General features: G+C 44.6%; 1 protein-coding gene across 1 annotated transcript in view; it reads right to left on the bottom strand.

Moving 5' to 3' along the window:
• The window catches only part of myo16 (myosin XVI), a 654,305-nt gene that overhangs the window by 531,536 nt on the left and 107,033 nt on the right, over positions 1-15,736 (bottom strand). Inside the window, exon 4 of the mRNA XM_078544837.1 lies at positions 7,094-7,202. Within this exon, the coding sequence (XP_078400963.1) occupies positions 7,094-7,202 (109 nt within the window). The remainder of the gene's footprint in view (positions 1-7,093; positions 7,203-15,736) is intronic.

Raw genomic sequence — 15,736 nt, 5'->3', positions numbered from 1 at the left:
TGAAACTAAGGGTCCCATCATCGAGAAGTGCAGCAGCCACCAAGATCCTCTGTAATAGCAGAGAGGATGGAGAAGCCTAGCTCCAACAGGAGGAGATTGATGTTGCAGGTGATTAGGAGAAGGTCTGTCCAAGGAGAACCTTTACGGAGCCCCAAGAATGTTTCTCAAATGAGTCAATGCAGGCCATGATCTTGGCCATTTAGGAGAAGCCTGCTTCCTTAAACAAGATGACAGATACCATATCTGCGGCCTTGCATCCATACGAAGTGGAAGGAATAATTCTGCACTGGAGAGGGATGATGGTGAGAGGGGTGGAAGTGGGAGCTCCATTAAAATCACTCCCACTTCTCCAACTGTTGTCCAAACTCAAGCAACAATCAATATGACAACTCATCCTCCAATGATTGAGTTTCTCCTGAAAGTGTGCAGTTATAACAAATTTTGGCCAGGCTCTCAGGGGCTCCAAAACCCAAAAGATGTAAACCAGTCAGCAGGCAGATCAGGATTCTGAGCAGCATGCCTCTACTTCTGTTGAATCTGTGTCAGATGCAACACGGAGAAGCTGGTTGAGAGTGCAAGAGAAAGAAATTGTAATGTTTGACAAAATATCATGTTCTTAAGTCACTTTTTTTGTAATGTGGCCTTCCAATGCACCATTGATCTGTCAAGTTTCTCTCCAGCAGAATCGTAGGAGCGATTTGGCTGGAGAAGATGATGGTGAGAGGGTGGGGGGGGGTCATGAAAGTGAAAACTCCCCTCAAAGTGTTCCCACTTCCCATCCATTGCTCAACACCCTACAACCCAACCCAGCCAGCACCCAACGTGTTGTCTCATCTTCCAAAGGATTACTGATTGATTAACACCACTCCCCCATCTTACCCATTACCGTATCCTGTGTGCTCACTGATTGCTTCATGATGAAAGTCAACACATGACAGGACACAACACAGTGAGTGGATGCATGATCTTTTGTAACCTTCTGTCCAACATTAGGTCAGAAATGGGAATTGTCTGCTGATGACTACACAGTGTTCAGTACTATTGCAATGCCACAGGTATTGAAGTTTGCGGATGACACAAAAATAGGTGGGAAGGCAAGTGGTGAGGATGACACAAAAAGTCTACAGAGGGATATAGGCAGGTTAAGTGAGTGGGCAAAAGTTTGGCAAATTGAATATAATTTGGGGAAATGTGAGGTTATACACTTTGGCAGGAAGAATAGAGGAGCTGAATATTATTTAAATGGAGAAAGACTGCAGAAAGCTGCAGCACCAAGGAATGTGGGTGCCCTCATGCATGAATCACAAAAAGCTAGCATACAAGTTCAGCAGGTAATAGGGAAGGAAAATGGAATGTTGGCCTTTATTTCAAAGGGAATGGAGTATAACAAAAGCAGAGTCTTGCTAAAACTATACAAGGCGCTAGTTAGACCACACCTAGAATGCTGTGAACAGTTTTGGTCTCCTTCCCTAAGGAAAGATATACTGGCATTGGAGGCAGTCCAGAAAAGGTTCACTAGGCTGATCCCGGGTATGGAGAGATTTTCTTATAAGGAGAAGTTGAGTAGGTTGGACTCATTGGAGTTTAGAAGAATGAGATTCTTAGGGGGCTTGACAGGATAGATGCTGAGAGGCTGATTCCCCTTGTGGGAGAGTCTAGGACCAGAGGGCATAATCTCAGAGTAGGAGGTCACCAATTTAAGAAAGAGATGAAGAGGGATTTCTCCTCTCAGACAGTAGTGAATCTGTGGAATTCTTTACCGCAGAGGGCTGTAGAGTCTGGGTCATTAAGTATATTCAAGTTTGAGATAGACATATTTTTATTCAGTAAGGGAATTACAGGTTATAGGGAAAAGGCAGGAAAGTGGAATTGATCAGCCATGATCTCATTGAATGGCGGAGCAGGCTCGATGGACCGAATGGCCTACTTTTGCCCCTACGTTTTATGGTGTTATGGTCTTATGAAGCAGCCCATTCCTGCATGCAACAAAACTTGGACAATATTCAGGCTCGGACTGATAAGTACCAAGTAATATTACTGCAACACAAGTGCCAGATAATGACCATCTCCAACAAAAGATAATCTAACTATCTCTCATTGACATTCATTGACATTACCATTGCTGAATTACCCCACCATCAACATCCTGGGAGTTACCATTGATCAGCATCTTAACTGGATCCGCCATAAAAACGTGACAAAGGCAGGCCAGAGGCTAAGAATACTGCAGTTGTTTTGAATGCCTTGCTGAGCTCCAAGAATGAATAACATCCATTTAAATCTCAGCAATATTTACATACCTGCAGAGGGAAGGGAAAGCTTCATTTGATTGACATCTCGATTACCTTGTAAAAATCTGCTGTTTCTTTGAAGAGTTTTTTCACTGCCTGCGTTTTTATTTAAACACGATTAAGAGGTCTGAAGTGGATAAAAGCTTTTGAAATTGATAATTTGAAAGGCTTTGATTGAATGACAGCTTTATGAGAAGGTAAGAGGGGAAATGTATTCCAATGGAAATGTTGAAAGGCTTTTCTTTTGTTGATAATTTGGGACTGGAGGATCCCCTGTGGTTTACAACTCCTCGGAAAGACTGTGAACCATGGCCTGACTCCATCAAAATTGTGGGGGAAAGGTTGAGCTGTTCACTCCTAAACTGGAGCCAGGAAGAACAGGCAACCTGCACACTTATCCCACACTAACGGAAACAGGAATGGGGGCGGGAACCATAGAATCAGGTCCCCCTGTCATTTTAAATGCCTCCTGAGTCAGCCCAACTTGGCATAAGCCTGAGCCAAAATTTATAAAGAACATGAACTCAAGCTCAAATGAGGCAAGATGAACACAGAGTTTGAATGGAATTACTTTACAAAGAGGCTGCAAATAGATTTGCCATCCAGAGAGACAGCGCAGGTGGTTAGTGTTGTTAAATTCAAAAGATTATTCAAAAGTATGGATACTAGGTGGAAAAACAGAAAACTTGCCGGTATTTAAAAACCAGGGCAAAGGGTGAATAAGTCTCAATGTTTTTTGCTATTTCACCAAATTCCAGTATTCCTTATGTTCCCTTGTAAGTTCCCTCCAAGCCTCTCACCATCCTGGCTTGGAAATATATTGCCATTCCTTCACCGTCTCTGGGTCAAAATCCTGGAACTCCCTCCTTAACAGCAATATGGGTGTACCTACACCATATGGACTGCAACTCACCACCACCTTCTCAAGGGCAATTAGGGGTGGGCAATAAATACTGGCCTAGCCAGCGAAGCCCACATCCTATGAATGAATAGAAAATATATCAATTTTGAGTAAATTTAAAATGGTCCTGTTAGAATCACTACAAATTTTCACTTCAGTTCTGAGCTCTTCTGTATATTCTGCAAAACTTTTATTTATACTGACAAGGTGAAAGCAGCCCTATTGCATTTGTCTCCAGTGAATGAACAGTGAAGTTCATTCATGTTTACTAGATTTTCTCATTGTGATTGCATTCAATTGCTAATGACCAATATAATTAGGAGAGATTAGGAATCTCTACTAACAATTAGTGTGAGATTCAATTAGAATACACAGCTCCTATTACATAAAAGCCATTAAGGAATATCAATGTTTAGGAATTAAGGGCAATTTATACAACACAGTAAAATTAAATCCATGGTGCAGAGTTCTGGGACGGAATCTTGTTGAGGCGCTGGGGGTCTCGTTGCCAGCTGGAAAGTCAGCAAGAGACCCCCGTTGCCTCTTTTCCAGAAGGCCTGTCGAACCCCACATGCCAATCAGGCAGTGGCAAGGCCAGTGGCAGGTTTTGTCCTAGAATCAGAGGCAAGCATCTCTTGTGCTCAGGAGTGCCACTGGGGAGACTGTCGTTGCTGCTGGAGTGACCCAGGCCACAGGAAAGTAACGCTGGGGACTGGTGGAGAGGAGTTCATGGGGTGCACATCACAGGGGGAGAGTTGCAGGGAGGGTTAACAGCAAGGGCAGGGGGTGTGAGTCTCAGAAGTCCCCCACTTCCCGGTTTCCAGTCCCTCGATCAGGCATGGAGTGCCTGTGATTGAGGGACTCCTCTCACCAGGGGCGACAGGCTGGCCACACAGTTTTATCTATTGTGCACGCAGCATGGCAATAGAGCTGCCTGCTGGTGGCATAAAGCACGTAAGCTTTACAGCCAGCATGCGAAGAAGACTTTTATTGCACTGGAAATAGTTTGAGCTAGATTTGAACTAAGCCTCATTAGCACCAATACCAGCAGAGGCGGGATAAGGCCTTTAAGTGGTCATTAATTGGCCATTTAAGGGCCTCAGTTCCAGCGGGGTGGGAAAGTTGACCATGGGCATTCCCACCCAGAACCTATCCTGGCAGAGGCAGGAAGGCGGTGGGGTTCTGGTACACCACCAGCCCACCTCCAAACTCAACACCAGTGACAGCACAAGATTCCAGCCGCGGTTAGACATTCTGAAAGCAGCCTTGTACAAATACTGTAAGAGTTTTGTGTTTGTGATACTGCTATTTGTGGGAGCTTGCTTCTCGCAGAGTAGCTGCCACATTTCTTTACATTCCAACAGTGACTTTACTTCAAAAAAAAGGTGCTTCATTTGCTGAAAAACACTTTGGGTTATCTTGAAGTCATGGATGACACTATATAGATGCAAGTTTTTTCTTCCTTTCCTTGATCTGCTTGTTCCAGTTCTAAATATGTTTTACAGTTTGGGCAATGTGTTTTGAAGGTTAGAATATGCCTCGTTTCCCAAAAGGTTTTGCTTCTTGGTGCTGACAAGGCTTAGGTTCAAATCTAGCCCAAATTCCTTCTAATGCATTAAAAGCCTCCTTGGCATGCTGGCTGTAAAGCCTTTATGTGAAATGACTTTGGGCACCATAAGTTTAAAAATTGGTGATGTTTTGTTAGAACAAAGAAGATTACACAGCGATTTGATAGGGATGTTTATAATTATGAAGGGACAGACAAATTAGATTAAAAACAGACTGTTTCAGTGATTGAGGATCTGGGACAAGGGACACATACACATGCAAGAGAATTAGGATATACAGCAGGAGAAACATTTTTATACAAAAGGTTGTGAAGTTGTGGAAAATGCTACTAAAACTAAGAATTGAAGCTGAGACTATGAGGTAAAAATTCATTTGTGTAGCTATGCAGACTTACATTGATTTCCTGGGGACAGCCAGTGATGCAGGCTTTCTCATTGATATCACTGATGAATGCTGCATAGGCCATGCAGATAGCTGTCCACACCAGGTCAATGGATGTAGTTTCCCCACCACCCCACCACCTCCCAACCCTGCCATGTCAACATTTAAGGCTGGATTAGATAGATAGTAAAAGGAAAGGGGAATAAATAGGTTTGAGAACAAGATACAATGTGGGGTTAGCAGTCCTGCTAAAGGACAGATATAGTGGCTGGGCTGAGCAGCTTGAAACCATGCTACACTTTCTATGGGATGGATTTTGCAAGAGGTAGAAACTTGATAGAAAACCGTTGGTATTTTCTGTTATTCCCCCTCTGAAATCAACCACAACTTCAGGATGTTGGGCATGCACAGGTTAAGGCGGAAATCCCGAAGTTGCGATCTGTCACTCAGTGCTCTGACACAGGCTGCACTATGGTTCCTCCCTGACCAGCAATCTTTGAAATCAGTGCAATTTTCAACTTTCCCAATCCCACATTATTTTTAAAAATTATACAACGTTCAATCAGGTGTAACTGGATTTTTAATGATGTGATTAATAACATTTGATGAATCTCAGAACTGATCCTGAAAAAATAATTTCATAATGATTAATTGGTAGATTTTTTAAGCTAAATTATTCGAATTTTTTAAAAAAATCAGAATATTTAAGCTTTTACCTGCACCAGATCTGTAAGTCCGAAACTTTAATTTGCTCTATGTAAAAAAATTTTAGAAGTGATTTTATTTTAGTGCTTTTAGTTTCCGGTTTGGTGGGGCATGGGGGCGGTGGGGTCTATTAAAATCCTTTAATGCAACTGGCTGCTTGGACAGCTTCAGAACATCACTGCTGCTCTAGCCTGGGAATGTCAAGGAAAGAATGCTGCAATCAGTTACAGTAACTCTGGATAGTGAGAGAGCTGGAATTCTTGACAGATCTCTCAATGAGTCTTACTTTGTCGTCAGCGGCAAGTACCCTTGCTTCACCACTGACTGCAAATTCCGGCCCTTCAATTCCTGGTTAACATGAGACTAATAATAAAAACTCTCGTTAACGGAGCACTAATTGGCCATCTCCATTCCAGTCAGAGAGGCCACATGATAGCTGGTGTAAGAAATAGCACAGTCAGGGCTTTCCTGAGGCTCAGGCTGAGGAACGTTGTTGCACTGATTCTGCATCTGGCTGTGTTATACCTAGCCTGACAGTACTTGATAATGACACTGCATGCCTGAAATGAAAAATCAGTAGAGTTCCGTTCCTCAATGCCAACTTCACTCACCTTGATGGACATGAAAACAATGCAAAAGGGAATTTTCATGCTAACAATATAAATATTAACTTGTATTCCAACGATTGTAGCCAAACTACTAGATAAGAATTAACAACTCTGATGTTTGAATTTGCCCTGTTATTAGTTAAACTGATGCGATTCTACAAATCATTGATACTTAGTAATTGTTTTTCATACACATGGGATGGAAACTCGAGTTCCATCAGCCTTTATATACTTATGCCCACCTTTCCTTTTGCACATCCAATCATCAGCAACATTTCCTTACTTTGTGTGATAACAGAGAAATATACAACAGAATATGAACACATAATGTGAACACGTGAGCACAAGATTTAAACATCCTCTTGTGTTCTGCTGTCCTTTTATTTAAGGGCCAGGACAATCTGTGTCAAGAACTGGGGAAATTTCATGATTAGCCTGGAAGTCAGGGGTTTCTTACTCATTATAATTGTGTATCATTCTGACTGGTTTATTATATCTAGATTTTAAACTTTGCTGAGCAAAATAAATTGAAAACATTTACACCACACAAATGGCAAAAACAATTCCAAACAGAAAATGAATCTGAGGAGATAACTGCAGCTAAGTACTGTCAGTAAAGCGATGTATCAATTATGTACCATTATCTTCTAGATGTCTGAGAAGGATGGAACGTGATTCTGTGCCTTCCATTGTGTAATCCAGTGCAATATTTCCATTGATATCTTGCAACAACACATTGGCTCCAGCCTGAGAAAACAACATGAAAGATACATATCAAACTTTATTAGCACATATCTCTGCATGGCAATACTTTTAATATTTGAACAACTTTTACAGCTAAATATGTTTTCTTTATATCAGTTAATTTAATGATATGCTCCATTTTGTAAACATTTTTTATAATTTATTTCAGAATTCAATGTTCTTTTCCTTTTGTACCTCCCATTTTTTCATCCAACATTGGCAGCCATGCCTTGAACCACCTAAGTCCTATGCACTGGAATTCCTTTCCAAAACCACTCCACCACCTTCTCCTCCCTTAAGATCCTTCTTAAAACCAATAACTTTGACCATCCCTTCTTGTATCTCCTTTCGATCGACATTTTTTTTGTTATGACTCTGTGAAATGCTTGGGGATGCTTTTCTATGTTAAAGATGTGATATAAATGCAAGCTGTGGTTGGTTGTGACTCATCTGCCAGTTCCTTCCTAAGTCTGTTCTTGGGATGTGAATAACAATAACCTTACTTGTCCTAATGTTGTGGTCATGGGCTTACTTCTTGCTGAAGACCCTGCAGCAATGCCGTTCCCGCCATGGCATCCTGTAAGAAATTCCACGATGATAGCTCCATGACAGTAAAGGAGAAACAACATCTGTCCCAATCAGATTACTATGTGACTTTGAGGTGAGGCCGTTCCCACAATGTTGCATACAAATATGCAATTTGCAAGGTTGGGATATTTAAAACACAGTCCGGAATCAATCTTGACAGGGCTCAGTTCAGACACAGAGCTGCAAAATGGTAGGTAGCACCATTTTAGGTATAGCTCCATGCCAAGAATGCAGGATATGAAAGTAAGAAATAGGAGTAGAATAGGCCATACAGCCATGCAGCCTGCTCAAGAAGGTCATGGCTGAATTATTACATCATAAGTACATAAGAACTAGGAGCAGGAGTAGGCAATTCAGCTCCTTGAGCCTGCCCCGCCATTCAATACGATCATGGCTGATCTCATTTCGGCCTCAACTCCAATATCCCGCCCTCTCCCCATAACCTGTCAACCCGTTACTAATTAAAAATCTGTCTATCTCCTCCTTAAATTTATTCAGCGTCCCGGCATCCACTGCACTCTGAGGTAGTGAATTCCACGGATTCACAACCCTTTGAGAAAAGTAATTCTTCCTCATCTCTAATTTAAATCTACCACCCCTTGGCCTGAAACTATGGCCTCTTGTTCTAGGATGCCCCACAAGTAGAAACATCTGCTCCACGTCTACTTTGTCTATCCCCTCTAACATTAAATATACCTCAATTAGATCTCCTCTCACCCTTCTAAACTCTCGCGAGTATAGGCCTAAGCTACTCAATCTCTCCTCATAAGACAAGCCCCGCATCTCTGGAATCAATATAGTGAACTTCCTCTGAACCGCCTCCAATGCAGCTACATCCTTCCTCAAGTAAGGGGACCAAAACGGTACACAGTACTCCAGGTGCGGTCTCACCAATCAGCTCCAGTTTTCCACCCTATCCCCACATCCTTTGATTCACTTAGCGCCCAAAAATCTATTTGTCTCAGTCCTGAATATATTTATCAACTTAACATCCATAGTTCTTTGGGGTTGACAATTCCAAAGATTCACAACCCTTTGAACAAAGAAGTTTCTGCTCACCTCAATTATTTCTATTCACTAATGGGATTTGGGCATTGCCGGTACGGCCAGCGTTTGTTGCCCATTCCTATTTGCCCTTGAGGAGGTGGTGGTGAGCTGCCGTCATGAACTACTGCAGTCCATGTGGTGTAGGTACACCAGCAATGTTGTTAGGGAGGGAGTTTCAAGGTTTTGACCCAGCAGCAATGAAGAAACTGTGATATATTTCCAAGTCAGGATGGTGAATGGCTTGGAGGGCAACTTTCAGATGATGGTGTTCACATGTGTCCGCAGCCCTGGTCCTTGTGTATGGTAGTGGTCATGGGTTTGGAAGGTGCTGCATATGGGGTTTTTGGTGAGTTGCTGCAGTGCATCTTGTACATGGTACACACACTGCTACCACTGTGCATCGGTGCTGGGGAGAGTGAATGTTTGTGGATGGAGTGCCAATCAAGTGGGCTGCTTTGTCCAGCTTCTTGAGTATTGATGGAGCTGCACTCATCCAGGCAAGTGGAGAGTATTCCATCACACTCCTGACTTGTGCCTTGTAGATGATAGACTTACTTTGGGGAGTCAGGAGGTGATTTACTGACTGCAGGTTTCCAAACCTCTGACCTGCTCTTGTAGCCACAATATTTATATGGCTATAAAAACAAAAAACTACTGCGGATGCTGGAAATCCAAAATCTGTTTTTATTTATATGGCCAGTCCAGTTCAGTTCCTGGGCAATGGTAACCCAGGATGTTGATAGTGGGGGATTCAGCGGCGGTATTGCCATTAAATGTCAAGGGGCAATGTTTAGATTCTCTCTTGCTGGATATGATCATTGCCTGGCACTTGTGTGATGCGAATGTTACTTGCCACTTGTCAGATAATGCCCAGGTGCATTTGGACATGGACTGCTTAAGTATCTGAAGAGTTGCAAATGGTGCTGAACATTGTGCAATCATCAGCAAACATCCCCACTTCTAACCTTATGATGGAAGGAAAATCATTGATGAAGCAGCTGAAGAACTTTGGGCCTCGGACACTACCCTGAGGAACACCTGCAGTGATGTCCTGGAACTGAGATGATTGACCTCCAACCAGCGGAGAGCTTTCCTACTGATTTCCATTTACTCCTGTTTTGCTGGGACTCCTTGATACCACATTTGGTCAAATGCTGCCTTGAAGATAAGGGCAATCAATCTCACCTCAACTCTCGAGTTCAGCTCTTTTGTCCATGTTTGAACTAAGGCTGAGGTCAGGAGCTGAGTGATTCTGGCAGAACACAAACTGAGCGTCAGTGAGTAGATTATTGCAAGTGCCTCTTGATAACACTGTTGATGACACCTTCTATCACTTTACTGATGATCGAGAGTAGACTGATAGGATGGTAATTAGCTGGGTTGGATTTGTCCTGTGTTTTATGTACAGGACATACCTGGGCAATTTTCCACATTGCCAGGTAGATGCCAATATTGTTGCTGTACTGGAACAGCTTGGCTAAGTGCGCGACTTGATCTGGAGCACATGTCTTCAGTACTATTGCCAGAATATTGTCAGGGCCCATAGCCTTTGCAGTATCCAGTGCCTTCAGCTGTTTCTTGATATCACGAGAAGTGAATAAAATTAACAGAAGCCTGGCATCTTTGATGCTGGGCACCTCCAGAGGAGGCTGAGATGGACCATCAACTCGCACTTCTGGCTGAAGGTTGTTGCAAATGCTTCAGCCTTATCTTTTGCACTGACGCGCTGGGCTCCTCCATCATTGAGGATGAGGACATTTGTGAATCCTCTTCCTCCAGTGAGTATGTCAGTCGTAAATGGCTGGCCTCATCCTGAGACTATGGTCTGGATTTTCATCCTCGAGGCGGGTTGCAACTTCCCAGCTTGGCCTGCCCACCTTGGGTGGGAGTGCCCACATAGGCAGGACTTTCATTGTCGATAGCGGGATGCTGGCTGGAGTTGGGTCAGCTGACCCAGGAAAGAGGTTGGAGGCAGCCACAGGGGCTGCCAGGCGCTGAAGCGAGCTGTTCAAAAGTCCCGCCTCAGTGCTGTAGAACTTTGTCCCAGTTAAAATAAAAACCCAAAGGACATCCAACCCACACCCCTCACTTCCCACACATTCCCCAGGCCTATCCATGCCATCTCATGCACCCCACCCATCCTCCATGGCCTCCATGCCCACAATGCCAAAGTATGCCCCTGCATCTACCCCTATGGCCCCTCATACTCCATATTCCAAGTTATGCCCCTCCACCTACCACCCCCCATGGCCCCTCAAAGCGCCAACGGTAGGAATGCATAATGAGGCTTAGCTGAGAGCTCAGACATCCAGTACTCTTGCTGATGGACCGCCATCCCAGGGAAAACACTGCTTGACAATTCAGGCTTTCTGATCTCTCGGTCAATTTCACAATGTTTATTTAAACAAGGTTACATGGGTTCAAGGGCTTATGGTTTTTGTTATTGATACTTTAAAGGATCTGAATGATTGACACCTTTATTGCCTTGTAGTGAAATGACACCTTCTCGAACATAGTAGAAAGTTGTAAATGAATTACTTTTTAAAGCTTTGTTTTCACACATATCCGACTGTCACTATAAGGTTCATTGGTTCTCCTTACTGGTTGGAGGTCAATGGGCATGGAATTGCCATAGCTTGACATTGGAAGGGTATGAAGGACCAGTGGGGTGAATGGAGGGGCATAGCTTGGCATTGGGAGTATGAGGTGCCATGGGGGTTGGGTGGAGGATCATAGCTTGGCATGGGGAGCATGAGAGGCTGTAGGGGGTGGGTGCAGGAGCATAGTTTGGCATTGGGGGTATGAGGAGTCATGGGGGTGAATAGAGGTGCATAGATTGACATAGGGAAATGAGAGGCCATGGGGTTTGGGAGGGGCAAAGCATGGTATACAAGGCATGAAGGGGGAGGCAGTGCTGTCATGGTATTGTCATTGGACTAGTAATTCAGAGACCCAGGGTAATGCCTTGGGGCCCAGGTCTGGGTCTCACCACGGCAGGTGGTGAAATTTGAATTCCAGAAAAATCCGGAATTGAAAGTCTGATGATGGCCATGAAACCACTGCACAGTCATTTTGGAGACAAAGACTCGTCTTCACATTGAGGATACTCTCCATTGTGTTGTGTGGTACTATCACCGTGCTAAATGGGTTAGATTTCAAACAGATCTAGGAACTCAAGACTAGGCAACCATGAGGCACTGTGGGCCATCAACAGCTGCAGAATTGTATTCAGCCACAACCTGTAACCTCATGGCCCAGCATATCCCCCACTCTACCATTACTACCAAGTCAAGGGATCAGCCCTGATTCAATGAAGAGTGCAGGAGGGCATGCCAGGAGCAGCATCAGGCATACCTAAAAATGAGGTGACAACCTGGTGAAGCTACCACACAGGACAACTTGCATGCCAAACAGCATAAGCAGCAAGTGATAGACAGAGCTAGGCAATCCCACAACCAACAGATCAGATCTAAGCTCTGCACTTCTGCCACATCCAGTCGGGAATGGTGGTGGATAATTAAATAACTCACAGATGCCAGTCTTCAGCCAATTCACTTCACCCCACGTGATATCAAGAAGTGGCTGAAGGCACTGGATACTACCAATGCTATGGGCCCTGATAATATTCCAGCAATAGTACTGAAGACATGTGCACCAGAAATTTCTGTGCCACAAGCCAAGCTGTTCCAATACAGCTACAACACTGGCATCTACCCAGCTATGTGGAAAATTGCCCAGGTATGTTGTCTACACAAAAAGCAGGACAAATCCAATCAAGCCAATTACCATCCCATCAGTCTACTCTTGATCATCAGTAAAGTGATGGAAGAGGTAATCAACAATGCTATCAAATGACAGTTGCTTAGAAATGACCTATTCACTAATGGTAACTTTGGGTTCCCCCAGGGCCACCAGCTCCTGACCTCATTATAGCCTTGGTTCAAACATGGACTAAAGAGCTGAACTCCAATGATGAGATGAGAATGACTGGCCTTGACATCAAGACAGCATTTGACCAAGTGTGGCATCAAGGAGCCCTAGCAAAACAGGAATCAGGGGGAAAACTCCACAAGTTGGAGTCATATCTAGCACAAAGGAAGACAGTTGGGATTGTTGGAAGTCAATCAACTCAGTTCCAGGACATCACTGCAGGAGTTCCTCAGGTTGGTGTCCTAGGCCCAACCACCTTCAGCTGCTTCATCAATGATCTTTCTTCTATCATAAGGTCAGAAGTGGGGTATTCACTGATGATTGCACAATGTTTAGCACCATTCACAACTCCTCAGATACTGAAACAGTCCATATCCAAATGCAGCAAGACCTGGGCAATATCCAGGCATGGGCTGACAAGTGGCAAGTAACATTCGCGCCCTCACAAGTGCCAGGCAATGACTATCTCCAATAAAAGAGAATCTAACCATCACCCCTTGACATTCAATGGCAATACCATCACTGAATCCCTTATTATCTATGTCCTGGGGGTTACCATTGACAAGAAACTGAACTGGACTAGCCATATAAATACTGTGGATACAAGAACATGTCAAAGGCTCGGAATCCTGCTGTGAATAATTCACCTCCTGACTCCCCAAATCCTGTTCACCATCTACAAGGCACAAGTCAGGAATGTGATAGAATATGCTCCACTTTCCTGGATAAATGCAGCTCCTAAAACACTGTAGAAGCTTTATACCATTCAGGACAAAACAGCCCGCTTGATTGGCACCCCATCCACAAACATACACTCCCTCCACCACCGATGCTTGTGGCAGTAGTGTGTACCATCTACAAAATACATTGCATGAACTCACCAAGGCTCCTTAGACAGCACTTTCCAAACCCACAATCACTACCATCTAGAAGGATAAGGGCAGCAGATAGATGGGAACACCACCACCTGCAAGTTCCCCTCCAAGCCACTCACCATCATGACTTGGAAATATATCACCATTCCTTCACTGTTGCTGGGTCAAAGTCCTGAAACTCCCTCCCCAACAGCACTGTGGAAGTACCTGCACCACATGGACTGCAGCGGTTCAAAACGGCAGCTCACCACCACATTCTCAAGAGCAATTAGGAAATGGTAATAGATGCTGACCTAGCTGATGATGCCCATATCCCCATATATGAATAAAAGAAAATAAGGTGTGGGTGTGGGGGCATAGTTTGGCTTAGGGGGCATGAGGAGCCACAGGGGGTGGGTGGGGCATATTGGGTATGGCGGGAATGAGCAGGACCTTTTGAACTTACCTTTTTAAAAGTCCCCTAATGCAGACCGAGGTACACGACTCTACTGAGTGGCCGTGAAGCACGATCCTTTAAAAGCCTGGCCCAACTCCATGACAATTGCAGAGGAGTAGGACATGGCTATCTCCACAATGGAGCCAGCCAGGTGAGGCATGCTAGATGAAGACTTTTGACAAGAACCAACCCTCCCCCCTTAAAGGCATTCCTGAAAATTAGACAACCCAGGAATGGGACTGGGACTCCTGGAATTGAGACCCACCCGCCATTTTTAAAACAGCTCCTGAGTCATCCCAATTCGGTGAAAATTCAGCCCTTGTACTCCCTTGTTCTACACCCTCCAGTCAGAGAAACAGCCTTTCAACATCTACTCTGTCAAGCCTATGAGAGTTTTATACATTTTAATGAGAACTCCTCTCATTCTCCTGAAATTCAGAGAATATATGCTGTTTTACTCAATTTCTTCTCTTGGGACAGTTCTTTCATTTGTAGAATCAATCTCGCTAAGACAATTATATCCTTTATTAGATAAGGAGATCAAAAGTGGATACAACATTTTGCCTGTGGTCTCACTAAAGCCCAGCGAAACTTCCTTGTTTTTGTACTCCAATCCCTTTGCAATAAAAGTTATTTTACGATTTATTCGAGCAAGTGTGACATACAGAAATCTGGAATTACCACCAGGGCCTTGCTCACATGGTGGACATCAAGGAGCAGAAGATGTTGGAGCCCTACTGCAACGGGACCCTAGAGGAACATCCACGACATGCTGGGTGGGTTCTCGTGGACACAGCTCTGCTGTGAAACGGCTTACGGAAAGTGGAAAGTCACCGTTGAGGGTCTGCTCAGAACAGATGATGGTCGAGGGGGTGAAGAGGAAGGTCCACCTGTGTTTGGGAAAGAAAGAGGTACCGGGGTTGGGAAAGGAAGGTCTAGGATCGACTGGGAGAGGATGAAGTGTGGTGTTGGTATGCAGTGAGGTAGGGAAGGGGAGAACAAAGGTATCAGGGTGAGGTTGGGGGATGGGAATGAAGGTGTCAGGAGGAGGTTGGGGAGAGGGACTATGGGGGGAGGAGATGGTAAGGGAAGGAGTCCAGGGGGAGGAAGGAATGCGGAGAGGGGAAGGAGTAAGGGTGGAGGAAGAGGTAATGGTGGAGGAAGGAGTCAGGAAGGGATAAGGAGTATGGCTGGAGGAAGAAGGAAGGCTAGAGGAAGAAGTAAGTGTGGAAGAAGGAGTCCAGAGAGGGGAAGGAGTGAGGCTGGCTGAAGATGTAAGGGTGTCTGAACAAATCAGGAATAGGAAGGACTGAGCTTTGGGGGGGAGCCCGGGGTGGGTGGTGTGGAAGGACTAAGGTTGGGGCAGTCCAGGGGAGTGAAGGAGTTCCAAAAGGGGAAGGAGTCCAGAGGGGGCAAAGTCCAGCTGAACATGCAAGGGAGGACTCTGATGAGTCCATGACTGCCTCCTGGGGAGTGAACTGAGGGAATGGTGAGAATGACCGAGGGCAGAGTGAGGCGGTAGGGTGGGAGGGGGAGTGTTCGACAGTATCAATAGAAGGGGTGGCAAGGTTGGTTGGTGGGGACTCGGAGACAGACACAAGCCCTGGAGGTGGGAAGGAAGAGGTCTGGGAGGTTAATGTGGATGGGGGGTGGGATTTTCA

The sequence above is a fragment of the Cetorhinus maximus genome, chromosome 7 (genome assembly GCF_964194155.1).
Source record: "Cetorhinus maximus chromosome 7, sCetMax3.hap1.1, whole genome shotgun sequence".
In the NCBI taxonomy this organism is placed as follows: Eukaryota; Metazoa; Chordata; class Chondrichthyes; order Lamniformes; family Cetorhinidae; genus Cetorhinus; species Cetorhinus maximus.
This window is presented reverse-complemented; position numbering and strand designations above follow the sequence as displayed.